This window comes from Vanellus vanellus (assembly GCF_965231255.1).
Source record: "Vanellus vanellus genome assembly, chromosome: 3".
NCBI classification, from domain to species: domain Eukaryota; kingdom Metazoa; phylum Chordata; class Aves; order Charadriiformes; family Charadriidae; genus Vanellus; species Vanellus vanellus.
The window spans coordinates 40,183,509-40,205,368 of NC_138907.1; the positions used below are offsets into that span (position 1 = coordinate 40,183,509).

Sequence of the window (21,860 nt, forward strand, 5' to 3'; positions counted from 1 at the left end):
ATAGCTGATAGAAAAAGAACAGATTTTACAATGCAGGTCTCAGAACCGCAGGGCAAACAGATGCAAATGTGCTTTATCTGCTGGAACGAGCGCCCTGGACTACTAACACGCCGCGGGTCTGCAGTGAGCCCCTGAATCTCTCCTGCGGGATCAGTCCCGCTTTACGTAAGCATTCACTCACTGAGAGAGGCTGCAGCCACACAGTTCAGTGATCCTGTGCACTCATCTGGGATGAATCAGACATGAGCCCTACTTGTAATAAATATTCACAGACAAAGGCAAGGATCATTATTCCTCATTTATGGAGGAGAAACTGAGGCACAAAGTGATTACTGCAAGTCAGTGACATAGCTGGACAGAAAACCCAGTTAGCCCCACACCTGCTACCAGGTGCTTTAAAACTGGCCAAAGCCACTTTGCTATTTAACACGGATAATTTACTAAACATCTTACTTTTGTTTCTGTGCCTAGCGAGACCAGTGATTTCTTTTTTTAACCTTCCACTTCTAAAACAGCCCACATAACACCGGGAATAAAGTTCAGGAAATTTAGTGAAATCTGCCAGCAGATTTATCCCACTCATGATATTCACCGTAAGCTACAAGATAAAGGGTCAGCCTGTTAATCACCAAATGAGAGCTCCTTGAATGCAGCTGCACTCGCTGCACTCTTCTCACTCCACCCAAATAATTACACAGCTCACCGGGAGAATTAAAATGGAGAAAATAGTAAGACTTAGAAGAAAAATAATGTTTCCATAAAACACAGACTTATTGCATGATAGCTGGAGGCAACACTTTTGCACAAACAGCTGTAAATTAAAGCTGTCCTTTTACTAAGCTTCCAGAGATTGCTTACACAATGTGTGGCAAGGGAGAGCATATAGAAGACAGTTCATTTTCTTCTTTCTTCATCACTTGCTCAAGTTGTCAAAAAGCTGCTTGCCTACTCTCAAAAGGGTGAAGAGAATAACTTTTTATTCTCCCATACCACACTGCTACAGCTTAAGATGTGAACATTTTGCCACCTGATTGCTAAACTAGAATTTTCTTGATTTCTAAGTAAAAGTGTAAGTACATCATCAAATACACATCACCTGCAGGTGGCAAGTGTTAGAGAACTTGAAATCACAATTTTTTATAGCCGCTCCAGTAACCATTGGTGAGCTCTCCATGTGCTGTCTCTGTTTATTTCAACTATGAGAAGGCTATCCAGTGTTTAAGTTCTTCCATACGCTGCAATATCTGGGTATAATAGAAATCCATATTGGCTGCAAAATCAGTACACACAGGGGATTCCTTGTCACCGAAGGTGCAGTACAATGCAGTTCCTCCAATACTAAGGAAAACAGTTGCTAGGCACAGCAGGATCAGCAAAATACAGGAGCCACCAGCTACTTCATCTGTAAATATAAGAGCAGAAAAGGTGAAAAAGGACTATATACAAAGCAATATGAATGCGCGTGAGAAAATCTAAGATAGGATTTTACCATGAATGAATGGGTCAGGAGATAAACACACTTAATAATGCTCACTGTGTCAAATCGACCATAACACATACCAGGAACTGTATGTTTCTCTACCCAGTCTTTTCAGAAACCTAAATAATTATATAGCTTCATTTCTGCAACCTGTGTACTTGTCCTTGCTGGTATCACTTGTGGACTCATTCCACACTGAAGCAAAATACACTTAACTATGAAAATGTCACGCAACCAAAGGCTTTCTTCATGGAAACAGCTGAAACGAAACTAAAGCATGAAACTAAACGAAATAGAAACACTCTTGCTTCATTTGTACTGACACTGACTGTGCTACCACGAACTGTTTGTGTTTACTCTCACATTTTGACTGTAAGGATAGAGACAAAACCTTCAGGGTAGGCTAATGCGAACAGTTATTTTCCATCTCAGTTACTTTGTGGTAACTCTTTGCATGATTGTTTATTCCAGAGTAAGAGCAATAAAGAGGTTGCAGAGGAGCTGCTACATCCTCACTTGTCCTTGGTAACTTGTACGCATGAACAACATCTGTATCTTCTGTTAGATTGAAGAGACTCTAAGAAAAATCTCTGAACTCCCTTCAGTCTACACCAGGGAGAAGAAATAGGGGTAAAGAAGAAAAAAGAAGAAACATTCAAACACTTTTCTTTGGTGTTTGAAATCAGATTAATAATAAACATAAACATAAACTTTCCTTTTGAATCACTAAATCCCTGGAAAAAAAATATCTGTATCCTTGTTACCTAAACATGGTGTAAACTAATCTTCAGTCAGTCACCTTCACTTATTACTTAAGTTTTAAAAAGCCAAGACAGTATGTACAATGAACGCCCACTTTGCTCTTGTGAACAAAAAGACCAACATCATTTGCACCCCAAGAGTGCAACCGATGAATTAATAGCTTTAAATTACCTTGATCCAATGTGTCTTCCATTTCTTGGAATCGCACTCTTCTCTTTGTTTGCCTTTGCTGGACTTGAGCAATTGTTTTTCCTTCCCTGTCATCTCTCTTCTTTAGTATAGACACCAATCCTTCTGCTGGGGCAATCTATCAGGAAAGACAGTGAGTGGCACAAGAGATATGAGAAATCCAGCATGAGATCTATTTAACAATAACTTTAAGGAGGAAATGAGCTAAACAGTTAAAAAATGGTTTCCACTCTACTTTTCTTAAACATTGCAGCACTTGTGAACCTCCTTCTTGAATACATCAATTCCTTAACGTGCAGAACGGCTGCAGTATCATTCTGTTGTCTGCTGACACTACTTGCCCTTAATTGCTATCAAAGTTAAATACACATACATTTACTGCTTCGATCATATTTTGTATTCACTGCAACAGTTCCTTTGTAAGCTCATGTTATTATATCACATGGGTTGAGGCAGTGGTGAGGAGCATTCGTGTCAAAAACCCCATCATCAGAGGGCAATAAGAAGTCAATGACACACCGCTGTTGCCTCTCCAAAGATGTAATCCTGCAGAGACTATCAAATACTTATTGTGAGATTAATTTCCCAGCATTGCAATTGGTTCCCCAGCATGGACAACAAGCTACAGTGGGGCCATAAAACCAAAGAGAGACAACACCAGGGAAAAAGAAAGCTTCAATGCTCTGGATAGATTCCAGCTCCACATTGTAATAAGCTTTCTGGACACAGCAGCAGTTCAAAAATCCTTCCGTACAGGCTGGTCACCCAAACAGCTTGCACAAACAGCGATACAGTCAAGAAGTCAATAAACTGTAACTTCTCTTTCCTTTGCTACATCATTTAGCTTGGCTGAAAGAGTATATGCTAAGCCGTACTATGATGTTACGCCAGCCTGAGCAGGCTGTAATTTCCTAGTTATTAGAGAAATGAAAGTAGGGGAAATATCAGGAGAAAAATGCTTTCCTAAGCAAGCAGTTCCCGGTGTGCTAGAGATAAACAGAAATTAAAATAGGAAGCATATTTAGACATGACGTTTTTTATCTTGAGATTATCTTTACCTGAAAAAAAATCTGTCATCTCTTCATAAATCTGAGTAGCACTTTTAAAAACTTATTCTGAAGATCAACAATAAAATTTGTTAAATTGAAAAGTAACCTGTATACATTTGCACCACATATAAGAAGACATACCACATTTGCAACTCATCTAGGTAGGAGATGATCCCAAACGCCTATAATTTTAACAAAAACCTCAAGGTGGAAAAAAAGCAGCTTTCCAGGCAACTGAATGCGTAACTCCCCCCAGAGTTACTCTCTGGGGGGAGTGAATGGATTGAGAGCAGCCCTGAGGAGAAGCACTTGGGGCTGTTGGTGGATGAGAAGCTCAACATGAGCTGGCAACATGCACTCGCAGTCCAGAAAGCCAACTGCATCCTGGGCTGCAACAAAAGCAGCATGGCCAGCAGGTCGAGGGAGGCGATTCTGCCCCTCTACTCTACTCTGGCGAGACCTCGCCTGGAGTACTGCGTCCAGCTCTGGGGTCCCCAACGTAAGAAAGACACGGAGCTGTTGGACCAAGCCCAGAGAAGGGCCACAAAGATGATCTGAGAGAGGACTAGAGCACCTCTCCTATGAAGACAGGCTGAAAGAGTTGGTCGGGGTTGTTCAGCCCGCAGAAGAGAAGGCTCCAGGGAGACCTTATAGCAGCCTTGCAGTATTTAAAGAGGGCCTACAGGAAAGATGAGGAGGGACTCTCTATCAGGGAGTGTAGCAATATGATGGGGGGGCAACAGTTCTAAACTGAAAGAGGGTAGATTTAGATGAGATATTAGGAAGAAATTCTTCACTATGAGGGTGGTGAGACACTGGAACACATTGCCCAGAGAAGTTGTGGTTGCTCCATCCCTGGAGGTGTTCAAGGCCAGGCTGGATGGGTCTTTGAGCAACCTGGTCTAGTGGAAGGTGTCCCTGCCCATGGCAGGGGGGTTGGAACTAGATGATCTTTAAGGTCCCTTTCAAGTCTAACCTTCCCATGATTCTGTGAAAATTGATCCCTGCCACAGTTCCCCTTTTGGTATTCACTTTCCCTTTTGATTATCTGCTCAAGCGCTTGAATGGATTATTTAATGAAACAATGCAATGAAGTACTTAGAAAGTAGTGGAAGTGTGGAGGTGGTGGAAAGAAATTGTTTAAGTCAACATATGGAGGACCACTATTTGGCACAAATGAACCAGAAATAATAGCCCACCAAGTGTCTCATCACTACAGACAAGTGCACCGGGGTGAAGCTTCTACTGGTAACGTTAAATTAGCCTTGCAGAACTGACATGAAAATTTGTCAGGCCAGCCAGAAAAATCAACACTTACGCTTCCTTGTTGTGACAAGGAAAGGGGATTGTGTAGGAGTGCATTAATTTGACTTATTTCATCTCCGCCCTCCCAAATAAATTATGTCCTTTAAAAGATTAGATTATTTTAAGCTTCTGTGTACGGCATTGCTTTCATAAAGAGGATCAATGGTTCCTCCCGCACCACCCACGCAGCAGGCTAGCTGTTGCCTGGCACTCGTGTTCGCACTTGGCGGGAATGTCACCCAGGGACAGCAGGGTGCTTGTACCAGTCTGCCCTAAGATTAGTATGTGGTGGTCCATTCTGCAAGTAGTGATTTCAAACTGAGACACTTCATTTTGTCTATTGGCTCTTGGTAGTTTTTAAGTGACTGTGTCACAAGCTCTGTCTTCTCCAAGCTTAAAACCAGAAGGCTATCTCTGACAGGATTATGTGGAAATGTGTGTTTCAGTGATTACAGTTACGTAAGAGGCTTGTGAAGGAAAGTCTTGCTACAATGAGGTTCATTTACTGTCCCTGTCAACCTATATGGCTATGTTTCAGGATTTACTTCCAAATGTATAAAGAATTAATTGACACAGCACAGGTTTTTCTACTCTGAACATCTTTTGCTTAAAATGGGGGAGCAAGGGCTTTTGATTTTGCAATAAAATCAGTGTGGCTAGCGCTACTCTCCTGTCCTGACAAAAGTCATAGACCACCATATTTTGAAGAATGTCTCCTTTACATGATATGGAATTCATACCTAGGATATTTCATCTGCCTTTGAATTTCATGAGTCACATAATAAAGTTTTTTGTTTTGTTCTGCAAAGGACCTACAAAGCTATGCCTCCTAATCAAGATACAGTTTATTGTTAAAATGCAAATACAGACATATGGAATTCTGCATAAAGCATTATTTACACCTTCTTTTCTACCATATTCTCAACTGTAGCTCAAAAATATTTAATGCAAACACCACCACATTTTATTTTTCTTATTCTCAGTCATAAAAATGTCATTACTGTAAGTCTGTCATATAAGAATAGGGTTCATCTTGCTACAAATAAAATCTCATTCAATTAAGAAAACTGTAAATCTATTTTTCTACCATACCTTTAATTTAGAAAGATTTCAAAGCAATATACAAACTGATTGTATTAGATCCATCTCCCATTAATCAAACATCCAAGGAGAGGGACTTAGCTGCCATGCAAGACTTGAAGTTTTCCATCCCTGTCTTTAGGAGGCAGGAGGAATTTAAAAAAGCAGAATACATTATTTAAATTGGAAGTTAACGAGGGAACTGTGGTTAATACAGTTGACCACAAGTCAAGCCTCTGCTTGACTTGAACCACAGGAGGAAAAATGTAGGCTTGCATCCACGCTGCACTGCAAACAGCTCTGTGTTACATAAAAAAATGACATAAGGACCCTATTGAAACACAGAACATTTTCTTAATTCTAAGTTAGATAATTACACAAAAGATGCTCTTGGACCATCTATGTAACTAAGCTTACTCACTTAGCTCTGATGGCCTTCATAAAAATCTTTTGACCAGAGCATCTATAGTTACCATACAGGAACTGAAAACAGCATACAGGTCTGTGGTGGCACGGTGACCTGTAGTCAAAAAGGAAAGCAGCAATGACTGCTGGTTAACTGAAACTGTTAAAATAGTTTAGATTTTCTCTTTTTACCACTATTAATACAAAATTATTCTGCTTCACAGAAAAGCTTTAAACTTTTTTGGATGAAGTTTAATATCCTGGCTGCAAAATAAGAAAAAAATAAGTTCTAGTTAAACTACCTCTCTCTTCTCTGTTTAAAACAGCATTTGCTAGTAAAATATTAAAAAAAACTTCTAACATTATGCATATTTTTGCCAAATATGATGTATATATATTTATAAAGATATTAGACAAAACTATGAAAATAAGGCCCTGTACTAAAAGCTCTTAGAGAAAACAGATTTAACGTGACTATTGGAATCATTCGTGGCATACAGAAGTAAATAAAAAACCCCAAACCGGGGTCACTGCAAACTGGGATCTAGGAAGAAGAGTTCATTGAATTAAGTATTTTGGTCTGAATGCAGAGAACTACTCAAGGAGGAGTTTTGTTTGTGTATTCTTCTGTGGGCTGTATTCCATATTCAGTTACTTGGCAAAGGCCTACAGTTTTGTCTCTAGCAATACCAAATTTTTTTAAAGCGGTAATCCATAACTGCATGACAAACTGACAAAAAGCAAGACTGCTCTGAGTTAAGCTATAAGCACCAGACAAACCCCTTTGCTAATAAAAGACATTAGATACATGAATAATTTGACTTTGAAAAGAAGCTAACTTTGCAGATTTGCTATTCATACCACAGCATCAGACTCTACCCATTTTGCTGCTGATATGCTTGCCATGCAAGTACCGGAGCTCCTTTATACAGCAATAAATAGCTCCAATACCGTGTAAGCGTTTCATACAGAAGGATAATTCTTGCAAACTCAAAACTACAGGAGCCAAGCCATACAAAAGAACAGGGGATCTCAACAAGGCATTGTCTCCAGACCTGGTACAGATAGATGGAGACTTCATTTCTGCAATCAAATCAGCTGCCAGTCAGTACATACTCATTACTTTTAAAGTCTCGGTGTACAAACAGTGCCAACCAAAAGCTATCACTGTCTTTGCTTTCTGAAAGAAATTTCAAATGATAATTTTTGAATAAGGAAAAACATTAAGATTTAATTCATTTCCCTCATCATCACTCAGATAAAAAGCTACTGTTATAAACTTTTATTTCATATGGCAAATGCAACTTACATTACTGAGGTTACAGTTTGTTTAACTGCTGGTGTGTCATTTCATTCTCACAGAAATGATAGCAAAGAGATCTAAGAAGAGGTTATACACTTCTGTATCTGTTTCTGCCAACTGCTGACTGTGCTTCAAAGCTCTTTGTTAGCTGCACGAATCTAGTTTCTATAAAATGACAATGATTTTCCACCATTTGCATGTTGTCATGCACAGTTTGTATGAGTAAAGAAATACGCAGTATAAGGGACAGTAAAATATGTAAAGTACTATTTTAGTTTTGCAATTATTTAAAGCCAGAGTCAGAATTTAGTTGATTTTCAGTCTTGTAATTAGTTATTGTAAATGGTAGACTAAAAGCAAGTGACAGAAAAGATCTAAATTAGAGAACTACATGAGAGGATTCTTTGATGTCAATAAGGGGTCAAATAAAACTTCCTAACTGTAAATACATACACAAGTACTTACCCTTCCCCATTTTCAATAGACTAATATTAAACCTCCATTGAAGAACATTAATGAAATTTTGTCCTACCATATGATTTTTGTACATCGGTTATTTCGAAATAATCTTTACTTCTACCTTCCATTCTAACTTATTTATGAGTATTTACAAAATTGCCACAAGTTTTATCACAGTCAAATTGATTTATGTTTTTGATTTTTTTTTACTGTCACACTGGTACATTTCACGTAATTAATTTCATTTCATTCACGCGGCTACCAATGCATTTTCTAGGTATTCCTTTCACAACTACTGTATGAAAACATTGTCACGTTATAAGATGACCACAGGCTGAAGAATGCAACTTCTAAGGCTTCAGGAGGACAAGAAAGGAAGAAATGTTATGGCTGGGCACAAAGATCAGTCGGCTTGTCAAAACATCAGTGGAATCTTATTTTAGCACTAAAACAAAATCAGTGAAAGCAAGTAAACAGTGCTGCTTTATCAGGGGTGCCAAACTCTCTCAATTCCTACTGTCTTCCAGGGAAGGTATAGGTGCTCATCACTTCTGAAAAGCAACCCCAAGGGTAATGATAGGTGGTAAGATTAACTGGAAAAACAAACTGTAAATGTACAATGAAACAATACAAGCTGCTGTGCTGTCCTTAACTGATCCTGCTGCACCTATAAGTTTCAGGCATTGCAAACCAGCTCCAGATACTGCATATTACAAATTTTAATCAGTATTGAGATTAATCCTTCTTCTCTTCTTCCTGATTTACACCCCCTGCATCACACACAACTCAGGTCTCTTGCTAAGAACGATTCAAAAAGACTCCCACCACTGCCAGCCAACATTATGCCTTATATGGCCAGAAAAAGTACTATGGAAAGACTTAAGGTACTTTTTCCTCTCCAGAGACTCAACTCTGCCACCAGAGTACTGGCAGTCCTAGCAAACTAGAAATGAAACTATATTCCCTGTAAAGCATCTTCATTGTCAGTCACTAGGCCAATTGATACAAGCATAATTTTTCTAACAGTATCAATATGCTGCTTCCTATCCCATCCTCTAAAATGTAAATGGCACAAAGATAGCAATTTAAAAGTAGTTGCTATAGGATTAATTTAGTATTTTTCTACGTGAAACAGAACAGTTCTCTCCTGTAGCTTTAAATGCTGAACTTTCACTGGGCTCAAAAGAAATCAAACCCTGAGGGATGATATTTAACTTACTCTTTTACTATACATGTATATGGAATTAGCACAGACTGCCAACAAAATGCTCTTCTTCAAAACCATCCTCTAAGTGAACACAAGACAATGCATTTAGTGCAAAGGTTGATTGCATGTATGTGGGTTTCCACCTCTGTGTGTTGTCAAGAGCTTGTGTATAGCTTTGTACGTAGGGCCCTTAGTCCTGGTATGTGGTACGCTTCCTGACATCCCACAGAACAAGATGTTTTAGGGACAGGTCAGGATAAATGATCTTGGAAAGGAGATAAGCAGTTGTTTAGGTGGGGAGAAAAAACAAAATGCTCTGTTTCCAGCTCTGGAGATTTTGCTAAACATGTAATAACATCAGCATGGATCCCTGGTATTTAGTTCCTTGCTTGGCTGCTGTCCCTGAGTGATCATGGGTTCTTGGTCTCTGTGCATTAGCTCTGATCTATAGAGAACTACTGTTGCTTTATTGCCAAGGGATGTTGTATTGTTAAATGCATTAAAAATAGAGAAGAACTAAGAGGAAACTTTTTACAAGTATTTCCCCCTCCAGCATATGGAATCCCATCATTTCACAATAATCTCACTTTTTCATTTAAAGAAAAAGCTTTTAAGGTCCCATGGTTGCAAATGCACCAAAACCAGAAGACAAATAAAGCAAAGATGTCATCATACATTCTCCAAAAAAGTCCCAAAGCAATAAATCTTCTATATTTTCAGAAGAGCAATTTAGCTTATAAAGCACTCATCCTTGTTATGGCCTATCAGCAGTGCTTCAGAAAGGTGGGTTCAGGCTTAGAAGTTCTTTCTTAGATATGGTTGAACAACAAAACTGCCTAAACTCGGCAAAATTAGAAGCCTGTACATTCATATACAGAGTTTATTACACAGGTAGTTCTCACCTATACGGAATAAGAAAAGGAAAGTAAATTTTATTCTATGAATAGAAACAAACCACATATTACACCATTATGGAGACCTCTGATGTGAAACAGTGATTTAACAGGAATTGTCAGCCAATCTCCTAACAGTCTCTGTCAGAATAAGAAAAAAAAAGGTGTTCACTCTCATACGTAAAAATCAATCTAATTTTTAGAAACACAGAGCACTGCTGGTCAAGGAGGCAGCAAACAGGCAAAAAGAAACTTTTTCCTGAATTAACTCAGGATGAAACTTTTTTCTGAATTAACTCAGGACAATTAAATAAGTATAGATATATTTTAAAAGTGAAATATGAAGTAATATTTAACACATTTTGAAGTTGGCACTATCTAAAATATTTTGAGATAAACATAAAAGATTTTATAGGATTGACAGTATTTACCTCAGCAATCTCTATCCTTCTTGCAAGGTCATCAAGAGAAGAAAAGCTGTCATCTAGTGATAAAGCTTCCAGTGAGTTGTAAGATGCTCGTTCAGGTAAAATATCTGGAAGAGTGTCAAACTCCTCTTGGTTTGCTAAGTTTGCAAATGATTCTTCAGTGTCTATTATGTTACCATTTAAAAATCTGAGAAATAAATCTTCTTGCTCTTCGTTATTTACCTTCTCCTCGTGTCCCGCTGTTCTCTGTATTTCCTTGCATACTCGTGAATGGGCAGTACTCTCATGCTCAGACACTTTATTACACCCAGAACATACATTTGATGCAATTCTGTCCCGTGAAGATTTTTCATCATCATCTGGCTGTTTCTGTAGCTGCTTTAAATCAGTATTTCCAAGCTGGCCACTAGCAATTTCTGAAGAGCCAGCAGCATGTTTTGATCTGAGTTGATTTCTATCAGCTTGCACATCTTTATCAGTAGGAACCAAATCAGTAGGCATATAATCAGCATCTGTTAAAACCAAAGCATCTACCATTGGCTCAAGAGGGCGTTTCACTCCAGGCTCCCCAGCCGTGCCTTCTATTTTTTCTGCATCCTTAGAGAGCTGTCTTTCGCTCCGCTGCAAACTGTTATCTTCACCGGCATCCCCAGATGATAAACAGCCCAAAGAAGGCCTGCCCACTGTCCCTGTGGACTGGGTGTGTGGCTCCAATGTTGATTCAGCACTGCAGTGCTGCTCCTCCATGTGGTCCTTTCCTGCAGCTACCCAAAGGCTTGCTGCCTCTGTCTGCGTCTCAGTTTTGTTTTCACCTGGAGAACTAGTGCTCAGCTGTTTATCTTCTTTCCTTGGTCCAACGCCAGGACAAGTTTCAGTACCTGAGTGCAACAGGAAAAACAGTTCCAGTGTTTTTAAATGATTCAAAGCATCAGCCTGGGGGGAAAGAGTATACTGTGATTTGATAACGTTGTAACCTAATGCTTTAAAATGCACTCCAATAAAGGGCAGGTATTTTATGCTCCAGTCAGAATAAAAGTTTTGTTAGTCTGAAAAGCTGACTCCTGATTCAGCAAAGTACTTGCACACATTCTTGCAGGCAAAGCACATACTTTAGTGCTCCCCTGAAAAGAGTTACTCCCATACTTCAAGCACAATATGTATGTGAGTATCTTTTTGAACAGTCACATTTCTTTTAAAGCATATTTTATGTGAGTGCATCTCATGGAGGACTGGAGTTCAGACAAATGGACTTAATTGCAGAAGACTGCATTTTGATGCCAGTGTATCGATCACACAGGAAACTACCTGCATTTTCTTTAAAGAAACTGAAAACATACTAATTTAATAAATTTTAAATTCAATTCTTTGAAATTCTTAGGTAACTCCCTTGGTTAATGCTAAATTAAATATCCAATTACAATATTTTCATAACAGAATGCATAAAAAGATGTTGCTTTTTGGATACATAAGTTAGTCTATATATTAAAATCGCAATTGAATGCAGCTTATTTCAGTATTCATATTTACAATACGAATGAAAACAGATGTTTCTTATCTGAAATTTCAAAGAGAAACAAGGAGAATGCTACACAGCTTGTAAATTCACCTACTATTGGCATGATCTGCTGATGAAGGAGTATATGGTTAGCCCAAGTTGTCAATAAAATTATTAGACGTCAGCTATTATGAGAAGCTTAAAGCAAAATCTCCCCTTTTAGGCTTATGAAGAGGGAAAAGGGCAGTTTAGCATTAGAATACCAAAGCAAGCTAGCTATGACAGAAACTGTCTTTTATTCCATACTTTAATAAAAACTACGTTAAGACTATGTTATATTAGGACTACTGTTACAGTAATAGTAATAACCTCAATCAAATGAACACCTCTAGAAAACACTCGTTTGCATTTTTCATAGTGAAGAGCAGAAAGGTCTTATGAACAGATTAACGAAGAGATCAAACAATGCCCTTATTAACTGTATACGTCCTCATAAGAATGACTGAAGATCTCTACGCTAATCTTATCCTTCCTTACCTGTTAAAACCTCACTTAAAACCTGAGCAATTTCCTGAACTTGTTACATGAAACGGGGTCCCAATCGTTAGTCTTTAAAGAAGTGCTTGCATAATTTTATTAAATTCTAAACTTTTCCCATTTGAAAGGATAATGAAATACAAGGTAGCATAGAAAAGACAGGCTTGGAAATTGAAAAAGAGAATACCTAACCATATCAAAATGCAGAAAAAAAAATGCAGAAAAAAAATGGAAAGGGTACAGGGAATCTAACTTCTATGAAACACTGAAAGAAGAAATAAGTATGAGACAGGGACTTTTTGAAAATTAGACACAGATGAGTAGATAGCTCAAGGGATTTGTAATAGGATACTGAGCCCTTCACATATAGGTCATGAGTTCAAACACAGCCTGGATTATTGGTACAAGATTTTGTTACCATCTGTCAATTTTTCCTAGCGGATACATCCACATTACAACAAGCACCTTGAGCTCAGGGCTCTGTTCCTGAGAAAGTAATAAATGATGGCAGCATTGTTATCTAACTAGAGATGTACAGGAACTGAGATGTAATGATCGTTGTTACATTCCACATCAAATTTTTAGCAGCTTTCAGTATTTTCTTTACACCTACTTCAAAACAACTGCTTTAGAAAACCCGTGCCCAGTATAGACTCAAGGTAAGTCAGATACTTGAACATTTAATTAGAAAAGATGCTTTTACCTACTAAGTTAAATGAAGACATACCCACCAATGTTGCAGTAATTTTTATCTGAGTGTCAGATATATAACAAAGTGTCTACTGAAAATTTTCTAGCAACAAAAGCACTTATGGTAATTTAAGAAATGTTTTTTTTCCCCAAGCAGTTACTTTAAAATTGACACTTGCTTTGTTCATCACAGAAACCTATAGCCACCACTTTTTTATCCTGTTAATCCAAGACAGCCTAGCAAAGAGTACTGACCTACGGCATTCTACCAGTGGACAATTCACACTTCTCCATTTTTGTCCCTCTCCCTATTTAAAAACAAATCCCATATGATCTAAAAGAAAACAGTGTATAAGCAGTTTCTCCCCACCTTGGAAACACGTCTATGTGTACACACTGCAAACGTATGCTAAAGGTTTTATTAAATTCACCATTTCATTAGAAAAGGTTTCATGAAACACGTGAATTTGATTACCTTTAGTTAACACTAAGGCTATTAAGGCTTTCAGTCAGAAACTGAAGAAATTAATGGACACAGGATGTATCAAATCTCATCTTTTAATACACACACATGGCTTTAAGGGCCCAGTTCTCTCTGTTTGTAGACTCAAAGAGAAAATCTGCCAGAAAAGGAAATGCAACAGAACAGACCATTCACACCCTTGGCAGAAAACTAATTCAGCGACTCTCCCAGGAATCTTGACTACCCAGCTTCTTATAAAGCTCTTTCTTGGTCACTGTATCCTCAGGAGAGAGGACTCATGAACTCTTAGGATCAGCTGTCTGCAGAGGGTCAGACTATATTCCCAAATGCCTGCATTAAGTCAATGGAATAATTTTTGCTTTAGATTAGTAAGGAAGTGCGATTTTACTTCAAAAATGCTACCATAGACAGAACAACACTCTCTACAATGTAATGTATCTCTCTACAGATAAGTCAATACTACTTCTTATCGATAATTGCTAGATAAATTCTTATTTTGGGCATATGAATTCACGTGAAGGACAGTCATCAAACCACTTGAGAATTTCCTTTTCCTGTCTTACTGTAAGTCAGACTTCTGTTACCAGCAGCTGAGTTAAGTAGTTCTCCCTACAGATTAGCAGATAAATTTCTAAAAGAAGAAAAAGTTCACACATTTACTTCTCATTTTTCATGATGTAGAGAAAAGAATCCCAGCCAAAAAGCAGAAGACAAGCATTCTAAGTTTTCAATGAGAAGGCCCATTCATTTAGGTTAATGCTGAACAGGTTAATTTAAAAATTAGGAACTGTGTGGTTATTTAGTATAGGATTCTGCTGGGGTTCAGGCAAAAATCAAGAACCAGCCCCAAGTGGCCATATTGCTTCTAGTCCTGAGCTGGATCACTCTGCCATGGCTTGAATGGTTTTGGCGCAGCACTGAGTGGTGTGTAAAAATTCAGAGTTATGGATCAACTTTGTCCAATTTTTTTTAGCTCATACCAATGCCTTCCCCACCCAAAACCTTCTAACTGCAACAAAAACATTCAGCCCCATGCTGCTGATGCACTGACTCAGTGAGGGGGAGCAGCACCTAATTGATCACAGCTGCCTTAACAGATCAAGAGACCTGTCAAGGTGCTTCCTCAAGAATGCACTAGTCTTGTGAAAAGCATCTTTTGCAAATCTTAAGCATTTAAACTTCAGTTAGGCTTAAAATATTCATATATTTTACTGAAAAACTATGTTGGAAAATTCTCAGCAGAAACACTTTCTATTGGATGATGTAGTTTAATTAATTTACAAACGTTTCACAGGAATCCAAAGATTTTGATGACATTTTGACAAGTTACACTAAGAGAAAGGCATAAAAGAACATCCATTTACACCATTAATTACTTCCACATTAAATTTAATATGTCTAGATGTTGTACTACAGTATTTTAACATTGACAAAAAATGTTCCTTAATTCAGAAGTTTCAAATGTTCAGAAATCCTGCTCTCCAGAAAGCTTTTGTTCACACTGGAAATAAAAACAATGGAAAAATTGTAACTACCTAATTTTTTTCCATGGGAATTACCAACCATCCAAAAATAAAAAGCATTGGGTTCTTTTGATGTGCTTTCTGAGCTGTAGAACAAGTTTGTTTCGTGTTTTCAATGTTTTGTGTTTAGTTAGGTTACAAGAACAAAGACAGGGAAAAGGCGGTATAGAGGTCATGGTAAACGAGGATGAAGATGAGGAGGATCTATATATGTGGAGAACTGTGACTCTATATCTTTGTTAATTCCTGATTCTCCTGAACATCCTGGTTGATACACACTTGTAGGATAGTTTAAGTTGAAAGGAACCTCCTGAGGTCACTTAGGCCAACCCTCATCTTGTGAGAAATTCTAGCTGTTTTTGAGGAAAGGTACTCAGTTTAGTCCAATTTTGGCAACTGGAACGTGGCAAAAAAAGCAATTTACACAAAAAGAGGAGAGATAAAGCAGCACAGCCTGGTAGTCTACCAATGCTCCTTCCCCCTCTGTCTCCATTTTAACAATTCATTAATTTGCAAATGTTTCATAAGAACCCAGTGATTCTAACAAATTACTCAACAAAACAACTACTGCCCCAAGGCAGGAGGAAGAAAATGAAGCTGACATAAAAGTGTGTACTCAAAAAAATTAACTGAAGTATGTTTTTCTTTTCAAGACCCCCCCCAAAACTTCCTAATTTTCTGTGCTGTTACAGAAAAATGTATCTCAAAATCAGTACATTGCATCCAATTTAAAAGTTACTAATACTGTTAACTATACTGAATTGCCACAACTCAGAATATTTGTCATCAGATTGTTTACCTTATATTTTATACATACAAATAATGTATCTTATCTCTAGCTTTACATTATTTTGTAGCTTATGTAGGCTGCTATAAATGCATGCACATTTAAAAGACTTTTTTTGATGGACGCTAGAATTACTTTAATTACAATTCTGAATATCAATGACTAATTAAAATTGCATAGTATGTCCATTGTGCAGTTGTGAGAAAACTAAAGTTTGCACAAATGGATGAATCTGTGGGAATCCAGCAAATGCTGTAGCTTCAAATGAAATAGCTTCATAGTATTTATAGGAATATGTCGCTACAGGATAATACTTAAAACAAATGTATGCACATGTACATACACACACACATACCTGATTTAAAAGCAGCAGTTTCTCTTTCCTTTATATGTTTTGATTCCATTAACTGAAGCAAACAACTGCTTTCCCATGTATTTTCTGCAGCTACTAGCTGAAAAATATGATAGTATATCCTGTAATTTTTGGAATTAAACAGGAAAACTGTGATTTTTTAAGATATCCAAATTTCAAACAGTTTCTATAGTAAACTGGAAAGATTATATCTAATAATATTAAAAATATATTTATTAGCAATCTTTGACAAAGCAGAATTCAATTAAACAGCTACTTACCTTATTTTTGGATGCTCGTGGCCTGCCGCAATAAAGAAAAATAAATAAATTAAACAACTTAGTAGCAACATTCTTCATAACAAATGTCATAGAAATATTATAAGCCTTTGCTTTGCTTTAATATTAGCACAGAACTTTTCTTACATTGAAACAGCATCAGCACATTAAGCATACTTTCAAGCACAGATCTGTACCATATGTGAATATCATCAGACGACCAATTAGCCCAAACATTGCTCCACCTAATTGAGAAAGCAGTCATGAGAACATTTACTGTAATGTATCACGCAATCTAATTTCCTATAAAACTTTATGCTCAGAAGGAACTCTACCAACTTGAAAAATCATGTAAGGACTCAGTATCTAAGAGTACTAAAAATACTGATCACTATAACACAGATTGAGGAATGGAAGAAAACCCGCAAAAGGTATTTCCCTCTCCACAGACTGTTTACACTGGGACATGTTTTCTGGGTACTGTAAGATACAGCAGCTCCCACTGATTCCACTGGGATTTACATGTGAGTCAGCACTGCTAACAGTCAGCATGGACTTAGCAAACTGTGTAGAGATTCATGCACAATATATTTTATCATGCACAATCTCTCTTGCTGCCTTTCATACAGCAGCGAAGACAGAATGTTAAGCATTTTGTTTAAAGCTACTGAAAAAGAAATAAAAGTAGGAGAGACAAGAGGGAAAAGTATTGATGTTCATACTCTCTAACAAGAACTTTTAAAACGTAGATTGATTTCTAAATTTTACCTTTTAAGCTTCAAATAAGGGACACTTAAAACTATCTTTAAAGAACAAATACGTGCAGTATGTAGCTGTAGACCTTTAGTATCAGAAAAAGTTACATTACTTTCAACTACAAAAACAAAATGCCCACATTTTACGAGGCCTGCATGTTATTAATTAAAAATTGAGCTATAAATTCAATTACAAAATAAATTAAGATTAAAGCTTGGGGGAAAAAAAGAAACAATTAAAGCAAATAGGCTTTTGCCTAGAGAGTGTGGAAGAGTAATAATATTAAATACGGAGAACTAATCAGGGCAAATGAACACAGGCCTTAATTTTCATCAAATTACAGGTTTCTCAAGTGAGGCTGCATGAAGAATTAGAAGAAGAAAGCAGAGCTATTCTCAACAAGATGACAATCAAGGTGACAATCTGGAAGTGCTGCTAGTTGCAGCATATAAATTTCAATAGACTTGAATCTTAATCTTTCTGTGAACTTGCAAGGTCATGTGCAAGGAAATGTAGGCTGAGGAACCCTGCAGGCACTCAGAGTGTAATCTCTCAGTAGCAGGAGGTTTTTTAAACTCATTATTCAGTCTACTCTTTTTGATCGTGAAGCCTCTTATTACGGAATCATGCAGTTTTCAGAGTTGGAAGGGACCTCTAGAGATCATCTAGTCCAACTCCCCTGCTAAAGCAGGATTGCCCAGAGCACATTACTCAGGACTGCATCCAGGCGCGTCTTGAAAATCTCCAGAGAAGGGGACTCCACAACCTCCCTGGGCAGCCTGTGCCAGTGCTCTGTCACCCTCACCGAAAAGAAGTTTTTCCGTGTATTTGAATAGAACTTCCTATGTTCTAACTTGTGCCCATTACCCCTCGTCCTGTCACTGGGAACCATTGACCGGCCCACTGTGCATCATTTATGAACAGTCCTGGATAACTGGGGAGGTCCCAGCTGACTGGAGGTTGGCAAATGTGACGCCCATCCATAAGAAGGGCCGGAAGGAGGATCCAGGGAACTACAGGCCAGTCAGTCTGACATCGGTGCCTGGGAAGGTCATGGAGCAGATCATCCTCAGTGCCATCACATGGCACATGCAAGAGAACAGGGTGATCAGGCCCAGTCAGCATGGCTTTGTGAAAGGCAGGTCGTGCCTGTCAAACCTGATCTCCTTCTATGACAAGGTGACCCACTTGCTGGACAAGGGAAAAGCTGTGGATGTTGTCTACCTGGATTTTTGCAAGGCTTTTGACACCGTTTCCCATAGCATTCTCCTGGAGAAACTGGCTGCTCATGGCCTGGACAGGTATACTCTTCGTTGGGTAAAAAACTGGCTGGATGGCCGTGTCCAGAGAGTGGTGGTAAATGGAGTTAAATCCAGTTGGTGTCCAGTGACGAGTGGTGTCCCCCAGGGATCGGTGCTGGGGCCCGTTCTCTTTAATATCTTTATCAATGATCTGGATGAGGGGATCGAGTGCTCCCTCAGTAAGTTCGCAGACGACATTAAACTGGGGGGGCGTGTTGATCTGCTTGAGGGTAGATTGGCTCTGCAGAGGGATCTGGACAGGCTGGACAGATGGGCTGAGGCCAATGGTATGAGGTTCAACAAGGCCAAGTGTCGGGTCCTGCACTTGGGTCACAACAACCCCATGCAGCGCTACAGACTGGGGGCGGAGTGGCTCGAAAGCTGCCTGGCAGAAAAGGACCTGGGGGTGTTGGTGGACAACCGGCTGAGCATGAGCCAGCAGTGTGCCCAGGCAGCCAAGAAGGCCAACACCATCCTGGCCTGCATCAGGAATAGTGTGGTGAGCCGGACTAGGGAAGTAATCATCCCCCTGTACTCGGCACTGGTGAGGCCTCACCTCGAGTACTGTGTTCAGTTTTGGGCCCCTCACTACAAGAAGGACATTGAGGTGTTGGAGCGTGTCCAGAGAAGGGCTACAAAGCTGGTGAAGGGTCTGGAGGACAAACCTTATGAGGAACGACTGAGGGATCTGGGGTTGTTTAGCCTGGAGAAGAGGAGGCTGAGGGGAGACCTTATCACCCTCTACAACTACCTGAAAGGAGGTTTTAGAGAGATGGGAGCTGACCTCTTCTCCCTGGCGACAAGTGATAGGACAAGAGGAAATGGGTTCAAGTTATGTCAGGGCAGGTTTAGATTAGATGTTAGGAAGCATTTTTTCACTGAAAGGGTTATTAAACATTGGAATAAGCTGCCCAGAGAGGTGGTGGATTCACCATCCCTGGAGGTGTTTAAGAAAAGGGTAGATGAGGTGCTTAGGGACATGGTTTAGGAGTGGTGGTGATTTTATCAGGGTAGGTTAATGGTTGGACTTGATGATCTTAAAGGTCCCTTCCAACCTCACTGATTCTATGATTCTATGATTCTATGATTCTATGAAAAGAGCCTGGCTCCAGGCTGTGGGTGTAACATGCAGCTACAGTGCTAGAGCTGCTTCCTCCTCCTGTGGAAATGCAGGAGTATGCTTTCCAGGGGCTCCCTCCCAAAGGCAGTCAGATTACAAATAAGCAATCCCTGCCTGGGTTCTGGCAGTCAGCTTGGGCGTTTTCAAACTTCTCTATGGTCACCCAGAAGAAAAAAATGTGAAAGCCAAATCATATTCTCTATGAATAACAGGAGCATTTTGGCTTTTGTTACATCCAGACTGGCTAAGCCAATGCAAATGTATTTGAAAAAGTTCTCTCTCCCCATCTGATTGACAGCATCTCCCCCCCGTCACAGGTTGGTCTTTTCACAGCCTTTGCATGTGGTTAATTTCCTTATCATCGTTGGCTCATCATTTTTCAGTGGCAGCTGGTAGAATTTTTTCCATCTGTTCCTTAAACTAAATGTCTAGTAGGTAGGACATTCACCCATGAAATAACAGATATTCTCCTTCCTAATGGTTACAGTCCCTTGTGTGCTACTGCCTGGAAGAGTACCCTAGGCACCATCCAAAAGTCTGTGATACTGTGATATACTGATTCAGGAGGCTGCTGAATCAGGCAAAGCAGGTACAAACTAAGATTTCACAACTTTTCAGAATACTGTCACACTAGGGAACTACAGAATCGCTGCTTCATAATGTTTATGCAACCCATATGAAACCAACAGAAGATAACACGAATGACTTAAAGCATTAGGGAATTATCCCAAAATGTGGAAAATTTGCAAATAAAATCCTACAGGGTAGATGTGAGTGCAGGAGTCTGAGATGTTGGGCAATTGCATTTAAAAACAATTATTAAAACAGTAGGTATAGACACAATCACCATCATCAGTTATACAGTCTCTCTCTTCCTAAACTAACACTACTCAGTTTTTACTTTCACTGAAAATACTTACAAATTAACTCAAAACTAATGATTTGCTGAAAACAGTTCAGATCTAGTCCATATACATTCCTCAAACCACATTAAAACACGGAAACATTTTAGTTACATATCGAAAAACCACCACTTTATAACCAAATTCGCTGAAGTCAACAGGATGCAACTTTTATTTTTAGACCGACCATCTTAAGGCACCTATACTGGCAAGTAGGCAAGTGCTGTGCTAACATATTAGTACTGGCAAAGTAATATATTCTTATACTTACTGTTGATGTGAAGAGCAAACTCTAGTAAGTTTTTCCAACTCTTCACCACTCAGTTCTTTGGCTGAATTCCTCAGTGTTGTAACTGGACTAGGAACTGCTGTTTTCCATTTTCTTTCTGAATTAAATCAAAATCATTTTTATCCAAAGTATTAGAAAAGTAGTATTTGCTTAACGTAAAACATGTATGTGAAACTAATTAATGGAGAAATATTGACAACTTTTCTGTGTATGCTCTACGACCTTGTTTCAGACTATGCAAAAAAGCACTGTATTTTTTCACAACACAGTATTTTCATCACATCAGATTCACCAACCCTAAACAAAAGATAAGCTCAAAACAACTGTAGATCAAATGAAGTCTCAATTAATAAAGAATTACAAAACTACTTGCACCTGTTTCATGAAACATGTAAGAAGAAATCTAAAGCAGGAACACTTTTCTTGTAACAAGCGCAGAGAAATCCTGATATAAATGCTGCTTTTGCAATGTAAAATTTTTAAGCCGTATACTCTATTACTTAGAAACACAAAACAAATTAACTCTTTCTTCTACCATACTAGTTTAATCTGTACTCACCCCACTGCTCCTGTATGGAAGAAAGATTTGCAAGCAGCTGTTCATGATACAGTCGTTCAAGCTTAATGAACTTCATTGCCTTCTCAACTGAATGGAAGGTTAAAGAAAAATGCACACATATATAGACATGTTATGATTTATTTATATTTGGTACCATATTTGAAAGGGCTATCATTATGTACCTGAAATTTGAAATTACTGAATCAAAATTAATAATGTCTAGAATC

At 38.6% G+C, this 21,860-nt stretch overlaps 1 protein-coding gene across 1 annotated transcript in view; it reads right to left on the reverse strand.

Moving 5' to 3' along the window:
- Nucleotides 1-729: 729 nt before the first annotated feature.
- The window catches only part of CNST (consortin, connexin sorting protein), a 36,974-nt gene continuing 15,843 nt past the window's right edge, over nt 730-21,860 (reverse strand). Inside the window, exons 4-10 of the mRNA XM_082480305.1 lie at nt 21,634-21,720; nt 21,057-21,171; nt 16,710-16,731; nt 16,432-16,528; nt 10,564-11,438; nt 2,414-2,549; nt 730-1,402 (exon numbers count right to left, since the gene is read on the reverse strand). Of these exons, the coding sequence (XP_082336431.1) occupies nt 1,197-1,402; nt 2,414-2,549; nt 10,564-11,438; nt 16,432-16,528; nt 16,710-16,731; nt 21,057-21,171; nt 21,634-21,720 (1,538 nt within the window). The 3' untranslated portion in view covers nt 730-1,196. The remainder of the gene's footprint in view (nt 1,403-2,413; nt 2,550-10,563; nt 11,439-16,431; nt 16,529-16,709; nt 16,732-21,056; nt 21,172-21,633; nt 21,721-21,860) is intronic.